At 40.7% G+C, this 27,444-nt stretch overlaps 7 protein-coding genes across 7 annotated transcripts; 5 read left to right on the top strand and 2 right to left on the bottom strand.

Moving 5' to 3' along the window:
• The first annotated feature begins 268 nt into the window (after positions 1 to 268).
• Positions 269 to 2,370, top strand: anapc13 (anaphase promoting complex subunit 13). The gene is made up of 2 exons (XM_049575228.1): positions 269 to 615; positions 1,450 to 2,370. Exons 1-2 carry the CDS (start codon positions 517 to 519, stop codon positions 1,573 to 1,575), a joined length of 225 nt encoding a protein of 74 aa, XP_049431185.1. The 5' UTR covers positions 269 to 516; the 3' UTR covers positions 1,576 to 2,370.
• A 403-nt stretch (positions 2,371 to 2,773) lies between these two features.
• LOC125888051 (lathosterol oxidase-like) lies at positions 2,774 to 6,953 on the bottom strand. Its single transcript, XM_049575227.1, has 6 exons — positions 6,687 to 6,953; positions 5,236 to 5,453; positions 4,966 to 5,098; positions 4,734 to 4,834; positions 3,343 to 3,471; positions 2,774 to 3,057 (listed from the first exon to the last, which is right to left on the bottom strand). The coding sequence occupies exons 2-6, from the start codon at positions 5,443 to 5,445 to the stop codon at positions 2,788 to 2,790; spliced, it is 843 nt and encodes a 280-aa protein (XP_049431184.1). The 5' UTR covers positions 5,446 to 5,453; positions 6,687 to 6,953; the 3' UTR covers positions 2,774 to 2,787.
• Positions 6,954 to 11,465: 4,512 nt separating this feature from the next.
• On the top strand, positions 11,466 to 12,749 carry mt2 (metallothionein 2). Its single transcript, XM_049575282.1, has 3 exons — positions 11,466 to 11,612; positions 11,741 to 11,806; positions 12,534 to 12,749. The coding sequence occupies exons 1-3, from the start codon at positions 11,588 to 11,590 to the stop codon at positions 12,623 to 12,625; spliced, it is 183 nt and encodes a 60-aa protein (XP_049431239.1). The 5' UTR covers positions 11,466 to 11,587; the 3' UTR covers positions 12,626 to 12,749.
• Positions 12,750 to 14,216: 1,467 nt separating this feature from the next.
• On the top strand, positions 14,217 to 15,317 carry steep1 (STING1 ER exit protein 1). The gene has a single exon (XM_049575094.1). The coding sequence runs from the start codon at positions 14,346 to 14,348 to the stop codon at positions 15,021 to 15,023; it is 678 nt and encodes a 225-aa protein (XP_049431051.1). The 5' UTR covers positions 14,217 to 14,345; the 3' UTR covers positions 15,024 to 15,317.
• Positions 15,318 to 20,921: 5,604 nt separating this feature from the next.
• Positions 20,922 to 21,641, bottom strand: LOC125887964 (histone H2A-like). The gene has a single exon (XM_049575119.1). It carries the CDS (start codon positions 21,579 to 21,581, stop codon positions 21,195 to 21,197), a length of 387 nt encoding a protein of 128 aa, XP_049431076.1. The 5' UTR covers positions 21,582 to 21,641; the 3' UTR covers positions 20,922 to 21,194.
• Positions 21,642 to 21,933: 292 nt separating this feature from the next.
• LOC125887955 (histone H3-like) lies at positions 21,934 to 22,363 on the top strand. Its single transcript, XM_049575109.1, has one exon. The coding sequence runs from the start codon at positions 21,953 to 21,955 to the stop codon at positions 22,361 to 22,363; it is 411 nt and encodes a 136-aa protein (XP_049431066.1). The 5' UTR covers positions 21,934 to 21,952.
• A 1,722-nt stretch (positions 22,364 to 24,085) lies between these two features.
• LOC125887973 (histone H2B 1/2-like) lies at positions 24,086 to 24,460 on the top strand. Its single transcript, XM_049575125.1, has one exon. The coding sequence runs from the start codon at positions 24,086 to 24,088 to the stop codon at positions 24,458 to 24,460; it is 375 nt and encodes a 124-aa protein (XP_049431082.1).
• Positions 24,461 to 27,444: the final 2,984 nt, after the last annotated feature.

The raw sequence follows: 27,444 nt of genomic DNA, 5'->3' as shown, positions 1-27,444 counted from the left end.
ATTAATTTGGATTTGTAGCTAATAAAGTATTTTCCTCAGCAGGGGAAGGCATCGCATATATATATATATATATATATATGTATCTTTTTTTTTTAAATTGATTTAAGGACATCAGTTACAAAGCATTCATATTATGTTTTCAGTTCCATTTCATACCTATAACCATAGTACAATAGCGTAAACCTCTAGACGCTCAGTGATGACGTCACAAACGATGCCTTCATATATATCTATCTATCTCTATGAAGGCATCGTTTGTGACGTCATCACTGAGCGTCTAGAGGTTTACGTACAATTAGCGCATCTGCTTTGCTCAGACGTCTAAAAACCCCAAACTGAACACAGCCAAACTTCAGCCACGTTGTTCACCGACTTTGCTTAACTGTGTGTCACTGTTTGTATATTTTGGTAGGCTAACTGGCTTTTGACTGTTAGCGAAGTGTTGCAGTTAGCTTCAGGCTAAACTCGGTGAGAAGAGAAGATCTGAGGTGTTACATCTGGAGCCCTGCTCAGAGGATGGACAGTGAAATCCAAAGAGACGGGAGAGTCCTGGACCTCACCGATGACGCCTGGAGGGAAGACAGGCTGCCGTATGAAGATGTCACCATCCCTTTGGTAAATGTTAGCATTAGCAGCAGCCTTTAACACACTGTTTTCCATCCGGTGCAGAAGTTTGTCATCGTCATTTTGAACAAAGTTACGGTTTTTATGTAGGAGGATATTTTTTAACGTGATTGCTGTTAATTAATCATATATAGAAGTTAATTAATGACAGTACTGTTTAATGAGCACAAAACAAACCTAACCTGTTATCTGTGTGTGAATAACAGATACAGAGACAATTGCTGTGCAACGGAGGCCATGAGAGGACACTATTTTTGGCCTTAAACAGGACACAGTCCAGAATGTTAGACAAATGACAAATCTGATGGAGCATGCTAGGAAGCAGCCTTGAGTTAATGTAGGTTCAAATTGAGTGACACTTCATCTCAGGTGAAATCCATTTCAATTTGATCTGCTCTCAGTTGGTTTGGAAGGAACCCAAACTTCCAGAACTGACAGCAAGCAGCTTCGACGATGGTGAGAAAATGAAGATCGACATTCTTGCTCAAATCCAGTGACAGTAGTCCTCTAACAGGCTCAAAACATGTATGACATCTGTGATTCTGGCCTTACATTCTTTAATGAGTTCTTCTGGGTGTACAGATTTGGCCCCACATGCTCTCAAATGCTGTCATATCATACTTAGTAGCTGTGTCAGTAGTGAATAACCATAAACTCCTGTCTAAACATCTGTCAGAAAAATATCCCTGTTTATTTTAATTTAGGTTAATCTGTTGCCTCCCTCAGATACTCAGTTTTTATCCTGGCACCATCATGTTTTTGACATAAAGTAGAGTGAACTGCTCCACATATTCATGGCATCTTGTCTCCCCTCTTGTCTGTCAGAGTGAATTGCCTGAAGCTGAGCAGGACAACGGAGGCTCCACAGAGTCTGTGAAAGAACAAGAGATGAAGTGGACAGACCTTGCCCTGCAGAGCCTGCATGAAAACACACCGAGCACTGGAAGCTGAAAGGCTAATCTGGGATCAGACTGTAGGACAGAAACACACACATATGGACACTGGATTCAGACACGTGCAGTTCAACATCTTGTTGCATTTTGTTGTATTTAAGAAATTTCCAGCTAAGCAGACATAGTGCAAACATTTATTTTGCATTGGTATTGGGTTTATATTGTAATCTTTGTAAACATTAATATAAAATAACAATTTTGTGATAACATAAATGAAAAAAGAGTTGCATTCAGTTGTTCTGCCTCTTTTGCATGTAATGCTTTGGTTTTTTTTTTTTTTTTTAAATTTGTGTCAAATCCAGAGAGTGAGGACAGTGAACACTCACACATATATGGTGTGTGCTCTTTGTAAAGTAGTCTTTGCTTAGTAAAAAATGTGTCTGTCAGTGCTCCATCACTCTTACCAAAATGCATAGAAACACTGGCCTCATATTATGAAGTTGTCATCATGTTGGCAGTTCGATGAATACAGTCCTGGATGACAAACATCATCAGACCAAAGTCCTTAAAAGTTCAACTATTTTCTCACAGTTATCTCAGACCCACAAAGTGTTCTATAATCTTGATCAGTTACTTATAACAGCTCATTTGAGCTCAAATATCAAAGGAATAGCACCTAATATGTAAAATCTGCTCCCTGTCATTTTTATACAAGGTCTTGCAGAAGACTCTAACGTATGCAGTGTGAATTATTTTGATCAAAGGGATGGTCGAAGCTAATGACATACTGGAAAAACAACCCTGCCATAAAAACAACTTTCATGAAGGTTAAACTGTTATATTGAGGTACTGGTTCAATTTTATGGTCATTTTGGAGGGTTGTGGTGCTGTTGTATTGTACAATATTGGGAGATGCTTTGTTTGGAAAACAATCCACGTCTCTGTTTTCTCATTTCTGCTCCTGATTGCTTGTTTTAAAGATATTTTTTGGGGGGCATTTTTAAGCCTTTAATCGATTGGACAGATGAGCGTGAAAGGGGGAGAGGGAGAGGGAGTGACATGCAGCAAAGGGCCCCAGGCTGGAGTTGAACCCGGGCCGCTGCGGCAACAGCCTTGTACATGGGGAGCCTGCTCTACCACTGAGCCACCGACGCCCCCTGATTGTTTGTTTTGCATCTGATGCAGTTGTCTCTTCAGACCTAGGCTGAGCATTAGGAACCTCCCTGAGAGGTTTAAACCAGTGAAGAAAATCCTGACAGCAGCTCCATCATCACTGTGTGTGTGCACCCTCTGCCATTAGCTTGCGAATGTGGTCATGTGGCCCCTTTCCCAGCAGGGCTGAGGGGTGTCTGTAGGAGCCCCCTAGTCGATCCCAGAGCGTGAAGTATTGTCCATAGTTGTAGTTGAAGAAGAGATGATGGTCTACATGGTGAGCAGCACCATTGATCAGAAATATCAGGGGGCCAGGGATGCGGTAGTCTCCATCGTGTATGGATATGGTCCAGATGTTGACAAATACAAAGAGTGAGAGGTAGACCACCTGTAATGAAAATATCCCAAATGTCATTTAAAAACATTTAACTAAGTAACAGAGTTAACATCATGCTGATAATGTACTTTTTGGAATTAACTGCTTTTTTTTTCTTTTACACTACTTCTCAAGCAAACACCATCAAAATTCGTCCACATGCAGCTGCTTCTGAAATAATTAAATTTAAGTTTTGACAAAAATAGCATCATGAAATATGCAGTGAAGCTTGTGTATTTGTTACTCCTCAGACCTACGATCAGAATGTTTAGTAAAGAGAGACAAGTAGACTACCACCTTGTGAAGGGGGAAGATGAATGGGTAGACGTGATAGGGTAAGCTCTGCAGGAAGCCGTCAAGTGGGTGGAAGGCATGGCTGGCAAAAGGCGTAGGGATCTTGAATATATGGTGCTGCTTATGTAAGTGCTGAGGGGGAGAAACACACATGGTCTGAATATTAGGACTGTTGTAGTGAGAAATGCACCAGGCAGACAAGGTACACAAAGCTCTGTTGTGCATTTCAGCCAGAATCAGGAAGCAAGACAAAAAACACCCCCCCCCAAAAAAAAAAAAAAAAATCAGATGGAAAATATGTAGCCTGTTCTACATGATCAAAAAGTATAGTCACTGATTTCATATGTTGCAGCCCAGTTGCTAGAAGAAAATTTCGGCATCATCATCTTCAAACCATGGATAAGTAACATTTGTACATTTCATATGCACCATATTAACATTTCTAAAGTGATGTAGTTCTGATTACATGTATATGAGCTGAGTTTTCATTGGGAGGTGGAGGGGATAGTGGGTTAGTGGGTGGTGTGACACTTCGGTGAGACCACTATTCAAGACCAACAAGAAACAGAAGTGGTGGTTTTTTAAGATTGTGCCACCAAAACTGGGTTATTTAAGTCCTAACCATAACCACACGCCTAAACATAACCACATGTTAATCAGTGTAGAAACAACGTCTCAATGTATCTGCTGCTAAATACTGATATGTATCCGTGGTTTGCAGAAACGTACAATGCCAACATTTATTCTGGCAGTTGGATTGTATATCGAGTTCTAGATCAGCTGTTGAGCCCTGATTTGCTAAAAATTAACTATGACATATTTTCACATTCATCTCCAACACCAAGTAGGCCATATACAGCATTACTTTTCTTGACCTACCCAGTGAATGCTCATTTATTTTTTGGCCATGTATGGGCAGTGCAACAAGCTGTTAACACTACATATTATCACTCTATTAAGTGTAACATGTTAGCAAACAGTGTTGTACTCAGTCATAGAGTCATATTTGTGTCATATTTTTGGTCTCCACCAACTACTGAACAAAATATCTGGCTCCTTAGCTGCTAAATGTTCCACGTTTTTGACCAGCTGCTTTGTCAGTTGTTTGCTTCTGAGCAAGTGGTGTAAAGTGGGTTTATCAGAGCTTTTTTTGTTAGAAACAGCTGCCTGCTACTGAAAACAGGTTCATGACAGCGGTGAGACTCAAACAATGAGCTGAAAAACGCTAAAATGCTCTGCAGAGTTGAGGTGAACTGCAGATTTAGGTGATCATTCTCACTGGGTTCATAACTATGAGTGACCCCTCTCTTATTACACTGTCATTTGGTTCATTGTTTATTGAAAATCTTTGTGTAGAGCAGCTCCAAACTTGCTATAAACATGCTCCAGCTCACCTTGTAAATTCTTTTGTGGTGCAGGGAACGGTGTATCCAGTAGATACACATGTCAGTAAAGAACAAGAATCCAGCAATGCTCAGGAACATCCCCGACCAGTCTGGAACAGAAACAAACCAGTAGGCTAATAGGTCTCATTTGGACTTATTATTGAAATCTTTGATTGGTGGCTATTATCAGCTAACATCTGCTCAGTAAATGAAATTATGTTTCAGGTAAGGGTTGTCTCACCTAGACAAGATTCATTGATGTTGTCATAAAGTTTGCTATATCCCCTGACCTCCCAGAAGAAAAGGGCCACTGTGGGGAAGCTCATCCAGAAGATGGAGGCTGTTGCTAGTTTAATCTCTTTTCTGACCTGGTCCTGTCAGTGGATCAAAGACACAAAGTTAGGTTTTGGGAGAAGTCTGCTTTGGAAGGTCAGATGTGACAGTGCCAGTCACAAATAGTTTACAGTTACCCCAGTCAATTATTTGGCATTGAACCCATTCAACATTTTACCTTAAGAAAATGTGGATGTTTCATGAGCTTACGGTCAAAAACGTAATAGAAACTAAGAGCACCAAAGCCCAGATAAATGAGCGCTGCTCCCAAGTTGGTCACTACCCACAGGCTGATTATCTGACGCAGAGCCCAGTCCTCGGGCCATGTGGCCGGGTAAACATACGGAGTGAAGATGTAATTGTCAGCAATGTTCAGCACATGATCCATGGCACAGTCTGTGAAGAGAGATAAATGTACGCTATGATCAATCTTGTCCTTAACCACCATGACGCAGCCTCTTAAGATGAAAGACAACAAACCAACTGCACTCTGAGGTAAAAGAACTGGTTAAAATTCTGTAGAAAACATAATGCACAAGGTAGTTAGCATTGTGTGTTAGATTTTATCAGTCTAAATCTTTGTGAACACTCCAAACTATATCCATGACCAACCTTTAAAAAAATCTCCTATTTGAACCTTTTTTTTTTTTTTTTTTAACAAATGGTTAATGTGCCAATGCAAGCCACTATAAACGCGCCATAATAGTTCACAATGCTCCAGTGTCCCCTTCTCTGACACCTCTGTCAATACAACTGTACTTGTTACAGTGAGGTGAGTGAGTGAAGATTTGTTTACTGGACTGGTGTTGCGAATGACACCAGCACCTCTTCACCCTGGCTGCTGATGATTAGACCAAAGTCCTGAGCTTGTTCCTATGGTGATCAAAAGCTCCGTCTGATGTGCTCTGTGTTTAACATGATTGATGAATGCCTTTCAGACCCAGCTGACTCCTCATCAGTCATTCCTCTACACCTCTGTTTGGCATTACCACATGGTGCTAATTAGTGTGTAAACAGCTAAGCCTAAAATAATAGAGTTAGTAGTTAAGCAGCCACATATGTGGAGTTCATGCAGTGAGTGAACAGAGGGATCTGCTCGCAAAAAACAGTTCTGTCCCAAAATGCCATTAAAGAGTCCCATGCCAGATATGTCTTCTCTCTCAGCAGGTCGCCCAAGTGATTTAGTCCTAGAAATGTTTCAGCTTGACCTTTTTATATTCTTTATAATAGTTTACATCCCATTTTATTAACTGTGTTTGCCAGGCTCTTCACCTCAACATGTATGCTTCAGTTACAGGATAACTTAATTTTGTTTAACCCAGATGTATGAGCCCAGAATACTCAGCAACATGCACTGTTTTACAAAGCCTATATCTAACTGGTATAAATTGGAAACAATAGAGGCAGCATAACAATGATTCTGCAGGACAGTAACCTTCACTCAAAATAAAATCTATTACACCCCATAAAAGAATTATCATCTTCTTGTCGGATTTATTAAACAGAAAGTATTTCAGTGTTAGTCTCTGTTGTCAAATTCCAAAAAGCTGTTTAATGCTTTTCAAGGATTATTTTGTCAGGATTTTCAAAAGAGCCTGCTTCTCACTTGGTTATTGCAGCTGAACTTACCTGCTAGTGTGTGAATCTTCGTATTGAGTGCACGAGTCCTCCCTCCTCCCCACACAGCATATCCACCAGTATATGATTTGTAAAAGAAATCATGTGACTTAATGCAGCAAGTAGTTTAGTGGAGCATGAACCGCATGCTGTTGAGATGAGTTTGCCATGCATTCCAGGGAGAACTGTTTTTCCTAGAAGCTGGTCAAGATTCAGAGGGACACTCCTCTTGGCTTCTTCTTTTTTTTTTTGAGGCAGTAGATATCAGGGTGTAGGGGTGAGGGGTCCAGGAAAAACACAGACGTATCCGTCCTGGTGGAATAAGATCCCAGCACGCTCAGCAAATAACGAGCAGCTCAGTGACAGCAAGACTTGATCTTCTAGTCAGATCTGTGCTTTTATGAGTTTGAGTGACTTAATCTTTCTAAACTCGCTAAAAATTTTAAATATTAACTAATTATTAATAGTTTCTGTGATTCCAAGCAGTGGAATGTGCGTCATCATAATGTGACATACATATTAGATTAGATAGATGAAGCATGTAAAACCATCTGATGTCTTTAAATAGCATTTATATTCACATTCTTAAGAAATCAGAAATGACACCACGGCAATCAAAAATTACTTTGCATTACCTACAACATAAAATCATTTGAGAGGGCAAGCATGTAATCTTTTTTGCAGTGCATGTGCCCTGTCTCACGCTGGGCTTTAGGATCAAATTCCCCTCTGAACTGTGCCCTTTACACACACACACACACACACACACACACACACACACACACACACACACACACACAGCACACAAACACGACACACACACACCAGTGCTGGAGGAAGTATTCACATCCTTTATTTAAGTAATATTATTGACACTGCACCAAAAATATACTCTGTCACAAGTAAAAGTCCTGCACTGAAAAATGTGTCTATGTGTAAAAGTATATTTGATAAGAAAATCTACTCAAAGTACTAAAAGTAAAAGTATTTAATGCAGAGAAATGTCCCCTGGCTGTTGTACTATTATATCATTAGCTTATTATTACTCATGCATTCATGTAAAAGCAGGATATTAGCCTACTGTTGCTGGTTGAGGTGAAGCTATTTTTTAAACTGTTTTATATGGGACTGCAACTAATGTTTATTTCTATTATGGATTAATCTGCTCATTATTTTCTCCATTAATCGACTGATTGTTTGGTCTATAAACATTTTTGAAAATAGTAAGAAATGCTGTCTTGATTACCCAGAGCCTAAAATGACACCTTCACAAAGTTTGTTTTGGCCAACCAGCAGTCCAAATCTCAACATTATTAAAAATAAATTGAAATAAGTTAAAGGAAAATTCACGAACATGTATACTGTCACATGTGTGATAGAGAGGCCTGCACGGAGAATCTGAACAAGATGGTGATTGTTTTATTGCAGAGCTCCTCTTCCAATTTATTTTTTCTGTAGCTGTTATTATTTTACTCCATTATCACTTAAATCAACACAAGTATCTCTAATGTACTGTATTGTTTTCTTAATTGTTAACAGGTGAGGATATAGCCTACTGTAATAATGTTTAGGTTATGTTTTGTGATGTTTTGTACTACATGTCTTGCTTGTACATAAGTGGTTGCTATCCATTACTTTTCCATTCAAATATTACAGTAAGATAGAAGGTTGTAACTCATGCGTACACACTGATTGCTTCCACTCATAGCTTAGCTGTTTCATAGGTAAAATGGCTGGGGGCTCTGTTGCAGATGTTGGAAAACAAATTAAAATGTAGATCACTTTTTAAAAAAAAAAAAAAAAAAAAAGCACTTGTAAGACAAATGGCTCAAATACCTGATGAGGAAATTTTATCGGGTGCCCACAAGGGAAGCGCTCCCTCATTATATATAAATGTGTGGATGTCTCCCTCTAGAGCTGGCTGACACAAACAGCACCTCTCCATGCCGTGTGCAGTGCCCTCCTGTATTATCAACCACTGACATGGGATCCATAAACAAAGGATGAAAAACAAAAGAATACTTTTGTGTTACTAAGCCAGAAACCAAATTGAGTCTGACCAGATGAAATAAGGAATCGGGGCTCATTAATGCTCTGAAGTGTTTTTAAAGGCCTACTGACAACACATCACCTGTACTCTCCAACATCCTGTTTAAATCTCCACAGATAAGTGTCTGTGAACAATCACCATCTGTGATCATGTCATTTCTGATTGTGATCAGACATACCTGAATCTGAGTTAGGGGAAATCAAGGCTATTATAAATAATAATTGTAAGCTACTTGTTGTTCCTAACACTGTTTATATGTCATGGGTGCTCTTTTTTGTCGTCGTTTTCCCCCTTTATCATCCTGAAAGCTAGATACATCACAGCATCACATGTTCTTTATTTTCACTGAAGGTACTGAACTTAAATTGAGTGAAATATTAAGGGTACAGCTTTAATTGCTGTACTATAGAATGAACAAAAAATGATATGTGTGTCATTTATACACTTTTCTGTGTGATAAAATAATTTAGAATAAAGCTCTAGGGGTTTAAACACCCTTTTTTACACAACAAAAATGGCACAGGTCTGATCAAGGCTTATTGTGGTTATGACCCACTCAGTGGTGTAGTTGTAGTTGATGAGGTGGGTGTACTACTAGGTGGATAGGTTATTGAGGAGGAAGCGAGTATACTCTCTCATATACTCCACTGGATTGATGGCTGATAGGTGGGTATATTGTAAATGGACAGAAAAAGTGGTGGGTAGTCTATAACCTGTATACCTGCGTATACCCTCCACTACACTACTGGACTCACTCAACAAGACATTAACATTGACAATACACAATGCGATAAAAAAGCCCATATGAGGCCTATATTTCCCCTGGGAACTCAAGTGGGTTGTGAGCTGATTATTTTCTTGTTGTTTCTAAAAAGTTGCACTCAGCTCTAAACCTTATCCCGTAATGACTCATTACGCCTGGACATGTAATAACGGTCACTTCTGTGGAAAAACACTCAGAGCAGCCGGACAGTGCGCAAAAGGGACAATGCTGCCTTCAGACTCCCATCACAAGCTCCGACATCAGAATAGTACACAAATAGTCGCCACCTGTGGAAATGTGAGGAAGCTAAACGTAGCCTAACAAACAAATAAAAATACAGTTATCCTCATAAAATGACAGTGGTGTTCTTTACTGAAGTGGGTGTGCTAATTATTTCTACAGGATTCAAAACAAAAGGGAGTACCCTGATTGTCTTCATCATCTCAACCTCCAGTTTCATCACGAACCTGCGATTATGCTTATTGATAAAAACGTCACTGACGTTTTTGTGTCCCCTGGACCCGAGCAGCAAGCAAAAGAGTTGTCATGTGCAATTGACTTGTGACTGAGGTCGTTCCTCCAGCGCACGTTACCTGAACGCAGCACAATTGCCTATTTACTTTGGTTTGCTCACGAGCGCTGAGTAAAGCGGCCGGGTGCAGAGCGGCGCGAGGTAGGGAGGGAAGGGGGGATTGCAGAAACCACAACAGACAGCAGTGTGTTTGTACCGTGTGCACAGACCTGAAAACATCGAGAACCAGCACAGGACACTACATGTGATGGGAAAATAAAACTGTCACTGAGCCAATAGGCTATTACACGACTGTCAATGTTTGAAAGTCACCATGACATTACAGTATTGAGCAAAATGACTAAACCTCAAAACTATGGTCTGTATGACAATAAAATTACGGATCACATGATTGATTTCATATTAGTAAATTGAAAGAGGACACGTACAGTACATTTTTTAATTTTGTATTTTGATGTAAGGTTTCCGGAAATACAACAGAAATTCAAAATAAAAGAAAACAGGTTAAACAAAGTAGGGTAATTATTGTAATTTAGTAGTAGTTATATTAAAACACTGACTAGACTGGTATTAGAAATTTGTAATGTTAAAATTACCTTGTATAATCTCGTTTAAAAATAAAAATAAACAACAGGTAACATGCAAACAGTGAGCCATATAACCCCACAATCCCCTCTGATTAATTACACTTAAACAACTAGCCTACGACTTGTGTATCTTCTAGTTTAGACATGGCTTTCAGAATCAGGATCAGAAATGCTTTATTGATTGTAGAAATATAGTATAAGTACGAAGTATGTAAAATTACAAAAATAAAATAGATGCAATGTGCTACAGTGTTAACACTATAATGTAAAATATTACATCGGAAGTCTTTTTTGCACCCGTGAACGCATCTCAACTACACACTCCTCCACATAAATTTGACATTTCATTCACTAGATCCGTGCGCAAACTGAGCACATGACTTAGTCTATTGATCTTCTAGTGTTTACATATTAAATAGGCGTTTTCCTCAGATACCCCATATAACACTCCAGGGCTCCGTAATTTCACTACTGACCACACATGCAAAAAGGAAATTATAATATCCTAATGGAGACACAGGTGTCGTTCAGTGTCCCCACATAGTACCTGGAAATGAAACAGTCTGTTGATGAACTGTAGTAACCTGTGTTCTAAATACTGTCGTGTATAATAATGTTTTTCTCCGCGTAAACAAGTAAATTATTCCGGGGTTTGGTGTCGCCGGAGGGGGAAAGGGGGGTCGGGGGGTCTTACAAAAGGTTCAGACAACACGCCAGTCAATTCGTCCTCGCCTGGGAATCTCTCAGCTCTTTGCTCTCGCTTCTGGGTGGTTGAGAAGTCGTGTGCACAAACTTCTTTGTAAACGTCTACTACGTGCCTGCGTGCAGCGTGACAGGCGCAGTTTTGCACCCGGTGCTGTTGTGTTCAGGACCCTATAAAAAGAGCCGCCCATTCTCTGAAACTCAAAATACTGACTCGGCTCAGACCAGAGACACAGCATCTTCACCCTAACACAAGAAACAACAACAACAACTGAGAAAATGGACCCTTGCGACTGCTCCAAGAGTAAGTTATTCGTTAACGTTTCTGTTTGGTGTTATTTCTCATGGTTACATCCTAGTATTTTGTAAGGCTATGTGTCGCTAGCAGTAGCGGACAAGGTTGAACTGATCTGGCTTGATTTTGTTGTCTAGGTGGAACCTGCACCTGCGGAGGATCCTGCACGTGCACTAACTGCTCCTGCACCACCTGCAAGAAGAGTAAGTCAAATAACATCCTTACATCTGTTTGACCTATAAGACGTTTCTCTGTTAACCATATTATTTTTTTATAAAGCTCTCTGATTTTGTTTTGAAGAGCACTATATTGGCCTACATGAGGGATTTCGGAGTGCAGCATGTAATTCAGGAGAGAGATGGTTAATTGAATCTCTCTCCAAGGTCGGTAAAGATGACACTTTGTTTAGTGGTTCGGTCTAATCACCAAACCAAAGTCGTTGTCTTTGACGACCTGGGAATTAGACTAACAGTCTTTCTTCAGATGAATACTGAACCCTTAGGAGATACTAATTCAGAGTGACCATTAAGATGGCAGTATGTCCTAAAAGCTTACAGCTTCTGCCCTTTCCTCTAAATGCACTGGGCCCATGAGTTAAAACTTTCTCTGCACTCTTAATCATATGTATAAAATGTTTAAATTGTCTCCCTTGTTTCCTTTTCCTAGTGTGTATGTAAAATCTCCTCTTTTACATGAAATGTAGGCAACTGCACAGCTGGCTCTAATTAGCCTAATGAACTGGGGCAGCTGGACATTCAAAGAGTCCAGGATGTTTTACTAATTTTTGCCTAAAGTATGTTCTGACTTGCAGTCGATTATATAATGTCCTAAAATTTTTAAGGTGGTAGCTGTCTCACGGGTTTTCCCCTGCCAGACTAGATGACTTTACCACTGGTCTGTCACTAACTTTTTTTTTTTTTTTTTTTGCAGGCTGCTGCTCATGCTGCCCATCTGGCTGCAGCAAATGTGCCTCTGGCTGTGTGTGCAAAGGGAAGACGTGTGACACCAGCTGCTGTCAGTGAGGCGCCTGTGACATTGGCCTCTTCAGCCCTTGTGATGGAGCCTGTATATACTTTGACTAATTGATGTCTTCAGTAAATGTATTTTGTACTTGTCCAGTGTTGAAATAAACTTTGATTCCTTAAATGTGGATGTACTGTCTTGGTTTAAAGTTGTTGGAACAGTGCAGGCTATAGGGTTTCAAGCCTCAGTATGAAACAAGCTGAGGTGGCGTTCAGCTGTGTTGCTGCAGTGTAAAGTCATCTGTCCAAGGACACCCTTTAAGGGAGGCAACATGCAAAGCTCAAGTTCTTAAGGCTGCAGTGGTCTGTCTTTGACAAATCAAATGAATTGATTCTCAAGGTTAATGTTAAGACTCGCATGAACTATAGGTGCACGTTGCTGCTAGCAATGGCTGCTAACAAAGGGTGTGTTTTTTTTTTTTTTTTTTTAAATTTAAATTCTGACTGCACCAACCCAGATTTCAAAAGGCTAGTGGCATTGTTACAGCCAGTTTTGCTAGGACTTCAAAGGCTTGTCCAGAAAAAACACATCAGACTTAATTTGTAAGCATTTTACAAAAGATTTAAGACCGTTAAACTTTGGCCTTTACTTTCAAATATCAAGACTGTAGCTATGGAGTGGGAGGACCAAATCCTCTGGTTTTGACAGTATACCAACAAATAGGTTATGCCATCAATGAAAGCTATTACTAAGTGACACACACAGTGCAACATAAATTGACAATCTAACCCTCTTGTCACATTCTAGTTCGTTCTTTTTAAACACATTTGAAAGTAATGAGTACAGTATTTGACATTGATTGTACCTACATCAGTCAAAAGGCTTCTGCTGGAGTATAGCAACATCACTTGAACAAACCACATGCAGATCTGCAGCACACCATGCTAGAACTAATACGGTAATGACGATTTTATTGATGATTACATTTCTGTGATTATTTTGGGGTGGCAGTGCGTGGTTATCTGTCTTAGCAAAGCACTTTTTTAATTTAAATTTTGAGCATATCTTATGTAACAGAAAAATAGGGAGTGTTGCCCTCGGTTAAGACACTGTGTAGTTAATTGCAAAACAAACAAAAATACCCCCAAACAAACAGATGCATTTCATGGATAGGGCAATTTGAAAAAGATAAAGATAAGATATGATTGGAAAAAAAGGCAAAAGAGGCACTCTGATTATGGTTAAAAATCCTTTTATTGGATCAACCAGAGTTGAAATGGATAAACCAACGTGTTTTGACTAGAGCCGAAACATGATGGTTTATCCATTAATCAGTAATGGGTTGCATTTTTGGACTGCCTGCTCATACTATAGGTAAGCTGGCCAGTCGTGTTTTTTTTTTGTTTTGCTTTATTTTTTTGTCTTGGCCTATAATTTCTTTCTTACCTTTTCAGTCATTTTGTGACCCGTGAGATTTATTTTGGACCATCAAATGGGGCCCTGTAGCATGCATGGGGTTATATTTATTAATTTTTTGGGTGCAAACAATTTCCACGCAAACTGATGTGTTCATTTTGGCCTGTTATCACGCGGCGGAACTAAAGAGAGAGAACCCAAGAGAGGTTTCCGGTAGGAACAGTAACAGTGACGCACACAGGAAGTGTGGCGTTGTTTTTGTGTTCCGGACAAACGTTTAACAGGAGTTTCCGTCGTTATGGCGTCTCAACAATAGCGTTTAAATAGACTTGACTGGTAATAAATTACATTTCGGGGCCAAACATGCCGAAGGTGGTGTCTAGGAGTGTCGTGTGCTCGGACACCAGGGACAGAGAGGAGTACGACGACGGAGAAAAGCCTCTCCATGTGTACTACTGCCTGTGCGGTCAGATGGTTTTGGTATTGGACTGCCAGCTGGAGAAGCTTCCCATGAGGCCCCGGGACCGAGCCAGGGTGATCGATGCGGCCAAACACGCCCACAAGTTCTGTAACGTGGGGCAGGACGAAAACGCGTACATCAAAAGGGCCGAGGGCATCGAAAGGCAGTACCGGAAAAAATGCGGCAAGTGTGGCCTGCTGCTCTTCTACCAGCACCAGGCGAAGAACAACCCGGCCACCTTCATCGTGGACGGAGCTGTGGTCAAGTTCGGGCAGGGCTTCGGCAACACCAGCGTGTACAGCCAGAAGCAACCAGAGGCTCCCAAGAAAGTCCGCGTGATGATGACCAAGCGGACCAAAGACATGGGCAAGTTCAGCTCCGTCACAGTGTCCACCATCGACGAGGAGGAGGAGGAGATCGAGGCCAGGGAGGTGGCGGACTCGTACGCCCAAAACGCCAAAGTGATTGAGAAGCAGCTGGAGAGGAAGGGCATGAGCAAGAGGAGGCTGCAGGAGCTGGCAGAGCTGGAGGCCAAGAAGGCGAAGATGAAGGGCACCCTCATTGATAATCAGTTCAAGTAGAGGAGACTCAGAGGGGCGACACTGGGATATCTACTGGAGATCTTCCTCCACAGTGGAACCATGTGTTATCTGTCCAGCACTGTAGTAGAGGAGTTTGTCAGCCAGTACTGGACAGCACTATAGAACAAAGAGTGGACAATATTTGGACATATCAGTACAAGACTGATGACACACAATGATTTGTGCAGACCTTTCATAATAAGGTGTTATGGTTGTGTACCTTTTAACTTTATTAAAACTTTTTTTTGTATATACATTTAAAGACAAAATAAACCTGTTTGATATTTTTTAAAAGTTTCAGTTCTGTGTGTGATATTAACCGTGGTGTCTGTGAGTCCTGCCATAATCTTAAGGTGTGCAAAATCATGAGTTCAAGGTTGCTTGTCTTAAATACTGTGAAATAGTGTGAAGAGGTCATGAAAATGTGTTTAGGTACACACTTCTGAAAATGTCTTAAATATGAATCTTTGAATGATAGAATAATCAATGAGACACTGTACTGCAGGGAATTTGTATATTCTGAAGTCGTCATTTATCAAGAAATATCTCTAGATGTTACATCATTGATGGGACAAACCAGGTATCAGTTTAGGCTGATGTGATGAACATTTTCCAATTTTTTTCTGACAGGTTATATACTAAATCAATTGGTTAATAGAAAAATTCTCTCAAACTAATCAATATTGAAAATAATATGTTGCAGCCTTTTATAAACAGGATTAAAACCTGCTGTCAGCAGGCCTTTGCTCACAGAAGACATTTTGACATGTCACAGTAGAACAATCACAGGTGTAAATAATGGAATTATTGATAGCTGAATTTCATTTCACTGCCTCAGGGTGCTGGTATTGTGCATGCTCTGTCATACTGTCATGGCCTAAAGGGGAACACCTGAATAGTGTAGAGCCATGTTAACATTATTACCCAGACAGTAGACAGCAGCAGCTACATATATGGCTTTTATATTCTGATGCCCCTAAATGTTAACATCAGTTATTTTGTAAAGAGATCTGTATGTTCAGATGTGAAACCACAACTTCAGATTTTTCAACCATAAGTCAAACTCTATAAAATTATATGTGAATATACATCGAATTTGCAATAATTAACACCACTAGCAGGATTAAAAAAACTTGTCTTTTTAAAAAATAATTTGATGTTAACACAGTATTTATGATGTTTATAATGATGTACACAGTGGAGACAGACGTTTGAGGTTTTCTGTGTCAGACAGTGATCGAGGAGACTGAGGAATTTAGGCCAGTGTTTAACTGGCAGGTCATTCCTGTAATGTGGGTCAAAACAGAGCAGAACAAATCAGGACAATGTGTTTAGACTGGATCACAACTTGGCCTCAGCTGATATAAAAGTATTTAAAAGTGCAGATGTAGGCTTTTCTGTCTCTCTTTAAAGAAAAAAAAAGTTTAAAAATGTCTAACATTTATTCTCAAATACAAATACAAAATGTAGTGTTTACGGTCATTTCACTCTGCATTGCAGACAAACCCTGATATGAGAAGGTGATGGTCCCAGAACACCTAAAATTTAAAATGATGTCGCAAAAGTGTTCATTTAATTATTTGTTAAATGTTCAAATCAGATAAACAGTGTTTTTGAGGCCAAAGTGTCCTGAGAGTACAAACTTTTGAGATTAAGATTGTCAAGACAGGAAAAGCCCAGGTGAAACTAAAAACCGAATGACGCACACCTGTGCTTTTGCTCCTGAGTCTTGATAAAATGTGAAATCACTGATTATTTTTATTTTATTTTGACACGTTTTATCCATCCATTTTCTAACCGCTTATCCTCTTGAGGGTTGCTCGGGGCTGGAGCCTATCCCAGCTGACATTGGGTGAGAGGCAGGGTACACCCTGGACAGGTCACCAAACTACTGCAGGGCTGACACCTTTAATCATCTGTAAAGGTTTTTGTGTTATTTTAAGCTGTCAGGTAGATCAATGCGTTTGGTTCTTTTGGACCAAATACATAGATCTGCTGATTCTATTTAATTTACAGAAATACTGAATTTGACATGTATAATTATTTGAATATCCTGATGATGTGGGGCGATCTAAAGGCACAAGGCTGACTGATGGACCCAGCGGCCATGGAAACAGATCCAGCTGATACAGTTTAAAGCTTTCTGTTTTGTTGTCAAACATTGTACAATACAAGCAGGACTGTGATACTCTATCTGTTGCATAACAGAGGGAACAATTGTACATGCTGTATTATATAATGAAGTAGCTCTGGGGCTTTGTTCCCATGATTTGTCCTAACTGAGCAACAGACTGTAGCCTGGAAGCAGACATCCGTCGACCAGCTGGGCTTTGTGATTCAAGGGACAGCCAACGATTTCCTCTCCTGAGGCAACAGTAACAGTATAGAGTAATATAGAGACTCTTGTTTGTAGTGACTGGAAATCAAATTAATGTTGGAGCAGTGGAAAGCAGTGTGTTTGATAAAAAGCAGAACATTTGTGCTGGATGGAAGAAATACTACTCTACATAGGCGTTTCTAGCCCATTTGGGGGGGGTGCTGAAGCGCCTCTAAAATTTGAGATTTTTTTTTTTTTTTTTTACTGCATGTCCTTTTTTTTTAACAAGCTAGAAAAGTGTCATAACCATACAGTACTTGGTTGAAACGTAATATTTTAACAACAAAAATACAGAAAAAAAAAAATCTAGTCACTCATCAAAGAAACCACCACAGGAGAGTGCTGATGAGACATCCAGAAATATAACTTATGACTTCAAGCAACATGTCTATCAAGTTCACTTAATATTACAGTTATGCATTTTCTTTATTATTATTATGTTTATGTACTTGTATAGCCATTTACTTATTTACTTACTGTGTGAATGTTTCTTTATGCTGTTTGTCTGTTGTAGACAAATGAAATTAGAATACTTGTAGGATCCATATAAAGCACAGCCCACATAAAGACAGGTGAGTACAGTACTCTCAACTCTTTCTTTTGTGTATGCTGGGTTTATTCATGCTCCTTACAGGAATAGAAGAAAAAAAGAAAGAAAAGAGAAACATCAATAATGAAACAGGACATAAATAAATTGATAAACTGATAGGGATTAAAAAGAGGACAAGAGGCTCACTGGTCTGCTCTACTTGGGGAGATTGTTCTGGATCTTAGAGGCTCCTGACACAAAAGGCACGGCCCCCTCGGACCTGCAGCCTACATCATGGAATACCTCGCAGAGCCTCGCTTGAAGACCTCAGATTATGACCGGGCATGCAGGGTGTCAGAGGATCTCAGATGTGCTCATATGCGAGTCCAAAGTGGGCCTCAATAGTTATCAATAATATCTTAACATCGATTCTGAAATTTATTGGGAGCCAGTGACGAGAAACTCTGCTCTCTTTTGTTGGTTTTGGTGAGGATTTGATGAGTAATTTGTGTGAACTGTTTTGACTCAGACATAATAATGATGTGTTAAAAAGAGAATAAAAGAGAGAGAGAAGAGACAATAGTCCAGACAAAATTAAACAGTTAACCGATATTGTCTCCTGAGCTGAAGAAAACAAGACAACTCTGTTGACATGCTTGATCAAGCTGAGTTTATTATCAAAGATGACACTAAGATTTTTACAGTTTGGGGCTGTATTTGGGACAGAGAGCACAGTTTTTAAGTATATACAAGCAATAACTGTGCAAATAATAATTACCTCAGTCATATCAATATTTAGCTGCGAGAAGTTCTGGGCCGTACAGCAACTGAGGTTAAGGATGCAGTTGTTGAGTGTAATAATGTGATAAACATTGTTGTGGAGTGCTGCATTGATGACATTTTCTGAAGGCAACCAGGAAGTTAACACTGTCCTGGTTCACTTGTGAAGAATCCAGTGGGATTTAAAGGATTTGTTGATGCAACTGCCAGAAGCAAAAAGCCAACATTCGGCAAGACATGAGTGACACTGCAGTCGCATGACTTTATCACCAAAACACTGAGGCAAGATGTGTTCAGAGTAATGGCACTGTAGTTTGATTTAGTCACATGTTAGCAACCTCCTTTTTTAGGATATGTAAAAGCTTCAAAATTCACAAGTGGGGTAGGCCATATGGACGAACATATTTTAAGCCAAGTGAAAATCTCTTAAGATTACATTAGCACAGACCTCACTTCAGGCATCTAACCAAAAATCAATTCAAAAACCCCACTGACTTTGACTTTGGAACCAACTCTCGTTATGGCTGTGGATAACATGTCCCAGGGTATGTGACCAGTGATTTATTTCTACATTATTTTATACATATTGGGCGGCACGGTGATGTGGTGGTTAGCACTCTCACCTCACAGCAAGAGGGTTGCCCGTTCGATCCTGGGCGTGGGAGCCCTTCTGTTCTCTCCGGGCACTCCGGCTTCCTCCCACAGTCCAAAGACATGCAGATTTGGGGACTAGGTTAATTGGAGACTCTAAATTGTCCGTAGGTGTGAATGTGAGCGTGAATGGTTGTTTGTCTCTATGTGTCAGCCCTGCGATAGTCTGGCGACCTGTCCAGGGTGTACCCTGCCTCTCGCCCGACGTAGCTGGGATAGGCTCCAGCCCCCCCGCGACCCTCAAGAGGATGAAGCGGTTAGAAGATGAATGTTAATTACATTAATTAGTATATGCTTTAAGCTGTGGCTGACTGCTGGCTGTCAGTATGACTCGTACTGAATGTTGCTACACATTTGTTAAAATTATGTATAATGTGAAGTATCTCTGTTCTTAAAGGCAATCATCCAAAAATCAAAATAAAATGAATTGTCTTGAGGAGAAAACTCGAAAGTTTGGAAAGGTAATAGCATTGTGCTATCTATTCTGAGTGAAATTTCTACTGCACTCTCAAAGTGCTTATTTCAATTTGCAAAATTATGCCAAATAATCACGTTTCGCTAATGACTCAGCATGAATTTTAATTAATATCAGACATGTAAAAAAATATTAGCCTGACCTGAATACCATGAATAAGTAAATTTATTAAATTCAAGGTTAAATGATAAAATGGGAAAATAAAATAAAATGACTGAAAAAATAATAAGTGATGTAACAATTTTAATTATTTCATCAAAGCAATGTAAGTTATTGCACTCAATTACTTTCCTAACAAATGTTTTTAACTGAAAAATGTGTGAAAGTAGACTCTGCTGAAAGAAAACATTCAGCAAAAAGATGCAAAGCAACATAATTAATGTTTTATTCTACATATAATGATTACATCCGAATGTAACCTCTTTAATCACCATCATTTTGATCGATAATTGTAATTTACTGTAATTTAATTACATATTTTTTCCCCAGTAAGTGTAACTGATAATTACATTAATTTTGTAATTTAATGACATATAACCAGTTACTCATAAACACTGAGCAGTGATGAGTTATTAAATTATACAATGGCAAATATCAAATATCATTTAAAAAAAGAAAAGATAAAGAAAGAGTTGCTTGTACAGTATAAGCATGTAAAAATACAGATAGTTATATCCCACCATAACTCTGATGGAAATATAAGACAAAACAAAAGAGCCAGTTCAGTTTTTTTTTTTTTTTTTAAAAATGCATTAGAGTTCAACAACTTTTTAAAACTGATCTTATTTATTTTTATTATCAACATGATTTGAATTCCTGTTAAAATTAAACACTGCTTTAGCCCAACTGTAAACTCTATTTAAGAGATAATATAAACTTTTTTTTTTTTTTTGAGTTGGCCTCAAAAATGGAGCTGTTCATTGTAATGTGTGAAACTAGAGGATAACACATGTTATCAGATATGCTTGTTTTTTTTTTTATAATTACGCTTTTAAATAAGGTGCAATTACATTTGCAACGTCTTGTTAAAATCTATTGACAAAGTGAATTTCCCCTCCCAGAATGGCGGTCTACAGCGGTCTTTGTTCTCCTGAGCACTGTGTTCGTCAAATTGGCTTTCTGGTTACATTCAAGTAATAAGTGGTTTCTCGGCCAATAAAAGCTGGCTGAAAAGTTATGATTTCTTGTAAATAAGTAACGACATTTTTGGAATGGAGTCGTGTACATGTTCTAGTAGGCAACACAGATTGATGCATTAGAGAGAGAGAGAGATAAGAACAGAGCTCTGTCAGATGATTGCGTGGCTCTTAAAAGAGCCGTTTTGGGGGCCAGTTTCCAGCAGTTAAAGAGTGTCCAGGTTTACTTGGACTTGGCGGCCTTCTCGGTCTTCTTGGGCAGCAGAACAGCCTGGATGTTGGGCAGCACGCCGCCCTGAGCGATGGTCACTCCGCCCAGCAGCTTGTTGAGCTCCTCGTCGTTGCGGACAGCCAGCTGCAGGTGACGGGGGATGATACGGGTCTTCTTGTTGTCGCGGGCAGCGTTTCCAGCCAACTCCAGGATCTCAGCGGTCAGGTACTCCAGCACAGCCGCCAGGTAGACGGGGGCGCCGGCACCGACACGCTCCGCATAGTTTCCTTTGCGCAGCAGCCTGTGGACACGGCCGACTGGGAACTGGAGCCCAGCACGGGAGGAGCGGGTCTTTGCCTTGGCTCTGGCTTTACCACCGGTTTTTCCGCGGCCACTCATTTTTCAGATGCTCTCTAAAGTCGGGACAAAGAGAAGTGTTCCCTCAGCAGCTGAAACCCTCCTCTATATATCCACGGAGCGCGGGCCGGTTCCTGCCAGACCAACCAGAAAAGAGGCTTCAGCAGAGTAGCAGAGGGCGGACCAGCCTGAATTTTGGCGGACCTTTTGAAAGAATTTTCAGCCAATAAGCAGCGGAGATGTGGGCGGTGGGTCGCTCCTTCAGGCGGTGCTGAGCTCCGTAGGAGCCCCTCACCAATCAGGAGCCGGAGGTCTGAAGCAGCGTCACCATCTCAGAGCCGGTCCCACAGTTTAAGAGCAGCGAGTCACTTCACAGTACCCCATCGTTCTCCTGAGCAAAGACAGAAGAAGTCATGGCAAGAACCAAGCAGACCGCTCGTAAATCCACCGGAGGCAAAGCCCCGAGGAAGCAGCTGGCCACCAAGGCTGCCCGTAAGAGCGCCCCGGCCACCGGCGGCGTGAAGAAGCCTCACCGTTACAGGCCCGGTACCGTGGCTCTGAGAGAGATCCGTCGCTACCAGAAATCCACCGAGCTGCTGATCCGCAAGCTGCCCTTCCAGCGCCTGGTCCGAGAAATCGCTCAGGATTTCAAGACCGACCTGCGCTTCCAGAGCTCCGCTGTCATGGCTCTGCAGGAGTCCAGTGAGGCTTACCTGGTGGGCCTGTTTGAGGACACCAACCTGTGCGCCATCCACGCCAAGAGAGTCACCATCATGCCCAAAGACATCCAGCTGGCCCGTCGCATCCGCGGAGAGAGAGCTTAAACTCTCTGCTGCTGCTTCACAAACCACAACGGCTCTTTTAAGAGCCACCTCACTCACTCAAGAGCTCACTCCTCTGCTCACAACACATGCTTCATCTACAGAACGGGTCGATTATAAGACGTGATTTCTAACAACCTATGGCTTACATTTCCATGCGTCTTTCATGAATAATAATTGGAAACAAGTTGAGGATTCGTGAAAACAACCTAAAATATTAAGACTGGGCTTTGAAGCACAGACGGAGGGGTGTGTGTGTGTGTGTGTGTTTTTGTTTTTTTTTTTTCAGGGGTATTCTGGGCTTTAGTCTGCTTTTACAGTTGTGTTATATTTGGTGAGATGTAATGCTGGTAGACAGCCATTATTTGAATGATCATCAAATATCTCAACCAATTATATAAATACATTCAGTCAGTATTTTGCACCAGTTTAAGATTTTTTTTGATACCAGCTCATCATTTTAAGAATCTAAAACATAAGTGTCTCATTATTTTGAGATATGGCCTAATTTTCTTAGTTTCTCATGCCTTTTTAAAAATCGTTGGTGGAAATAGGTTTCCATAGTATGTTAAAATTGTTTCATGGTGTTAACATGACATAGAGTAATCTTATTGTATTCGCAAAAGCATGCAGCTATGCAGTGTTTTTCCACATAATTAAGTCTTTAATGATTTCCATAATTTAAAAAATTATGTATCTTGGCAGTGATTTTACAATGCAGTGAAATATATCTGTAGACTTTGTACCTGTGTGTAGGCTATATATGGCCATTGGCCTTAATGGACAGACATGCGTCTTTGTCCTGGTCATTAAAAGATCCCTCTGTGGTTAATAGGCTACTAGATATATGTGCAAATTGTGGGATTCTTTTCTTTTCCCAGAGCTTCAAACGGATGACATATATACTGATTTTCCTTTGGATTCAAAATCTGTTGCTGCTTTTGGAAAGTTGTTGCATGTGCTGTAGTCCAAGATTGAACCTGAGTTTGTCTTTTTCTAAAATCAGGTTTGTAATGAATCATGAATGAAACATTAACCTGCTTAAAAATAACCAGTTTGCAAGAGCACCACAGTTAGCTCAGATAAATTCGACTAATTGGAAACAACTTTTTAGATACCTGATTATAAAACGTCCATTTGTCCTGTCTTTTTAGCGAGCTATCCAATGGAGAGGTTAACACTTACCTTATCTGCAGAGCATCTGGACTATTTTATAAACCCTTTGTGGAGTATTTCTTATTAAAAAGTGCTATCCTCTCTTGTGATAAAACAGACTTTAGACACATTTTGAAATGGCAGACAAAAACACACATGTAATTAACAACATGAATAATAAATGCTGGAAGGTCTTACTGGGACTAATATTATTTGTACCTGTGCTGACAATGTCCGGTATAAAAACATCTATTGCTGTAAATGCTTTTAACTTGTTATTAAATTCATGAGGTTATGTTCAGTTTTAATGCTCTTATTGTGTAAAACACACTATAATGTATTATAACCTGTTGATAATAGGTCTACCGACTTTTTCTTTTTACTTTTTAAATAACAGGATTTTCTTTCTTCTTTCACCCCTCACCCACCCACTGTATTGTTCCCCAGCTTCAGAAGCTGACCAATCCTGTGTGAGCGATAGCACAGTACTATTCGCATCAGGGGGATACAAATAGTTCGCTTTCCGATTAGTGCTGTTACTTCGTATAGGAGAAATCTGCTGTTCAGATCATGCCTGAAACCACCGTGAAAGCGCCCAAGAAGGGCTCAAAGAAAGCCGTGTCTAAGAGCGTTAGTAAGACCGGCAAGAAAAAGAGGAGGACCAGGAAGGAGAGCTACGCCATCTACGTGTACAAGGTGCTGAAGCAGGTCCACCCCGACACCGGCATCTCGTCCAAGGCTATGGGCATCATGAACTCGTTTGTGAGCGACATCTTTGAGCGCATCGCCGGTGAGGCCTCCCGTCTGGCTCACTACAACAAGCGCTCCACCATCACTTCCAGGGAGATCCAGACCGCCGTCCGCCTGCTGCTGCCCGGGGAGCTGGCCAAGCACGCTGTGTCTGAGGGCACCAAGGCCGTCACCAAGTACACCAGCTCCAAGTAAATTTGCTGACGTATGATCATCAACACAACGGCTCTTCTAAGAGCCACCCACTTCATCTAAAGACATACTGTCTGGTGTGTGAGAATAAGAAACGAAGTTAAAGATAGGAAATTGTATAAATGTAAAGTTAATTTATTTTTCTTAATTTTTTTTTTTGCCTGAACAACATAATGGTGGTAGTAGAAATGCTGCCAGAGAGGAGGCCGAGCGCACAGACAAACCACTTGCTAACAATCTCTCTGCTAAAATGCCCAGTACAGAGTGAGTCACATAGAAACAAAACATCTGGTAAACAGAAGTGTATAAAGGAGCACGGAGAAAACCAAGAAGCTACAGAGCACTCAGCACCAAACAGCAGCTCAGTTGCTGTCCAAGGTCCTGTTTCATGGCATCACAGAGTGACTGCTTTTCATTTGTTGTTTCAGCCGACATTGAGCTGTGATGCTGCCACCAGCTCCCACCATCATCCCTCTGTGTAGAGTCTATGTACATCATTTTCAGCACTCATACTTTTACCTGGTCTGACTCTGCTATGACACCTCCAAACCACTAGTCTACATCAGGTTTCTGGGAAGTGCTGTTAAGTGTCGTTGTTTCAAAACACACATTAAACATGTCTTTACGGTGACATTTTCAAAGACTTGGGCACATTTTCCCTACATAACAAAATGGTAATGTTATTAGCATAAAAATGTAAAATGCCTATGGCAAATTAGCTTAGCAGCTAGGAGTCATTTCCTCTACTCATATGAAGCCGGAATAAGTCTCACACAAGACAAAATGCTATTTTGTGGGGGCTTTAATTTAATGTTTCTAACCTGTGACGTGTAAGTAACTAAAAGCTTCATTTCCACTGAGGGAAATGCTTTGCAGTGTACAAAAATAGCCAGGAGGTCTGTGTCGCAGTGACTTGTAATTACATTTCTGGGGAGGTGATATCAGGAGGAGCAGACATCTCAGGCCACACCACCACTGCTGCAACAGCAAAGGTGTCCACTCTCCACTGCTTCACTGACAGGAGAAGGAGGTGCGCAATATGGAGGGGCAAGGGCCAGGCTGGCACACATAGAGCCCAGGCTTGACTCGCAGCTGGCATAAACGTCATCCACCATGATGTGGCCCAGCAGGCAGAACCGAAGCAGACACCGCTGGAAGAAGACATCTCTTTTTCATTCTCCTTTAGTCTATGCTTAGTGAAGAAAAATGGGAGCTGAATTTCAGTTTCATTGCTAATGAGAACGGACAACTATGATATTTACTGAACTTGTATGGGATGTTTTTATGTAACAAACTGACTGACTGACTGGTTGGTTGATTGCTTTTAGAGGGTGAAGCCATATAGGAAATAGAACTGGCGGTTCACAGTGTGAAACACTGCTGAAAGGTCCAACAGGATGACAACAGAGGAGAGGGAGACTGCTCTGGCCGTGTGGAGATCCTGTGGAGGAGAGTCGAGCAGTCTCAGTAGAGTGGCCTGTTTCTTCAGTCTGATGGGAGGGTTAAAAGAAAGTGATTATTCTACATATCACCAGTATATTTGGTCCACTGTGTTTCTCTTGCTTTTCTTTCTGACAGCGTGGAAGTGCTTTTGGATTGGATTGGATTCTAACTACTTATTTTCCACTATATTACAGTTAAATATCCATTCATAGAAAACAAAGCCAGAGAAACACACAGATAGAATACTACATTAATCTCTGCAAACATAATGATTGTCCTTGATACTTTAGTACAATCTCAGAGTTCTAGCACTTTATTAAATACAAAACTTTTCACCTTTACCTACTTTGAAACATTAAGTCATTGTAGGTAGGAGACATGCTGCCCCTGACCATGAGACTGTTGCTGTTGTTCAGCTGTTGCTGTTGTGGCTTCAATAAATGAAACTATGCTCACAACCACCACACAACTTCAGATCCCCAGCTACAACATCATCAGAAAGGAACGGCAGACAGGACGTGGAGACAGAGTGGTGATCCCAATTAAGAAAAACATTGACTACACCAAAATTGACTACAACCTCCCACCAGACAAACTGAAGGGATATTAGTATGTTGTAGCCAAAATGACAATCCATTCACATCATCCCATCACAGTCACCAGCATCTACTGTCCCCCTGGAATAAAACCCTCAGCAGCTCTGTTCCCCGCCATTTCCAACACCAGCTATTCCCTCACAGTGGGCGATCTGAACGCAAAGCACACAGACTTTAATTGCAAAAAACCAAATCAAAGTGGCACAGCACTAAAACAGATTTTAACTGACACAAATCTGTCCATTGTAAACACAAACAAACCCACCTATATCCACCAACAGGCAGCACAGACATCCTGGACCTGATTATCTGCACTCCTGACCTGGCTATGAAACTTCATAACTTTACCACCACAAACCATCTCTCCAGTGACCATCTGCTTAGTCTCACTATAGTCGCCTTTATACAAGTTAGTTCCGGCCCTGCAATCTGATTGGTCGAAAGACAGTAAAACCGTGACAGTATTGGAGTACAACATCACGGTTATTTCACTGTGTATGTATCACTCCGCCTCACAGCTGATTGCAATCAACAATCAAATCAAAACTGACGGTTAGTGTCAGTTAGCTCAGCAGTTGCGTTGCATCCCTGGAAAAGTATTTAAACAAACTTCCACCAGAGGCAAATGTCCTTTATCTGAAGCCCAGGATGACAGCAGCTCACACAGACAATATCTGGTACACTAAAGCTCCGCTGGGAATAAACTCATTCGTACAGATGCTGCCGAAGATGTGTAAAGAGGCGGGGACAACAGCTATCTACACCAATCACAGCCTCAGGGCGACTGCCATACAGAAGCTGTCAGATGAGGGTCTTGAAGCTAGGGACATCATGACAGTGAGTGGGCACAGGCATGATGTTGTTTTAACGCAGCCTATGTGTAAAGTTAGTCTTCTAATTAGGAGTCGGGCCCTAAATATACCTTTTGTCTTGCCGGTCTGAGAGCTT

The sequence above is a fragment of the Epinephelus fuscoguttatus genome, linkage group LG4 (assembly GCF_011397635.1).
Source record: "Epinephelus fuscoguttatus linkage group LG4, E.fuscoguttatus.final_Chr_v1".
Lineage (NCBI taxonomy): Eukaryota > Metazoa > Chordata > Actinopteri > Perciformes > Serranidae > Epinephelus > Epinephelus fuscoguttatus.
This window is presented reverse-complemented; position numbering and strand designations above follow the sequence as displayed.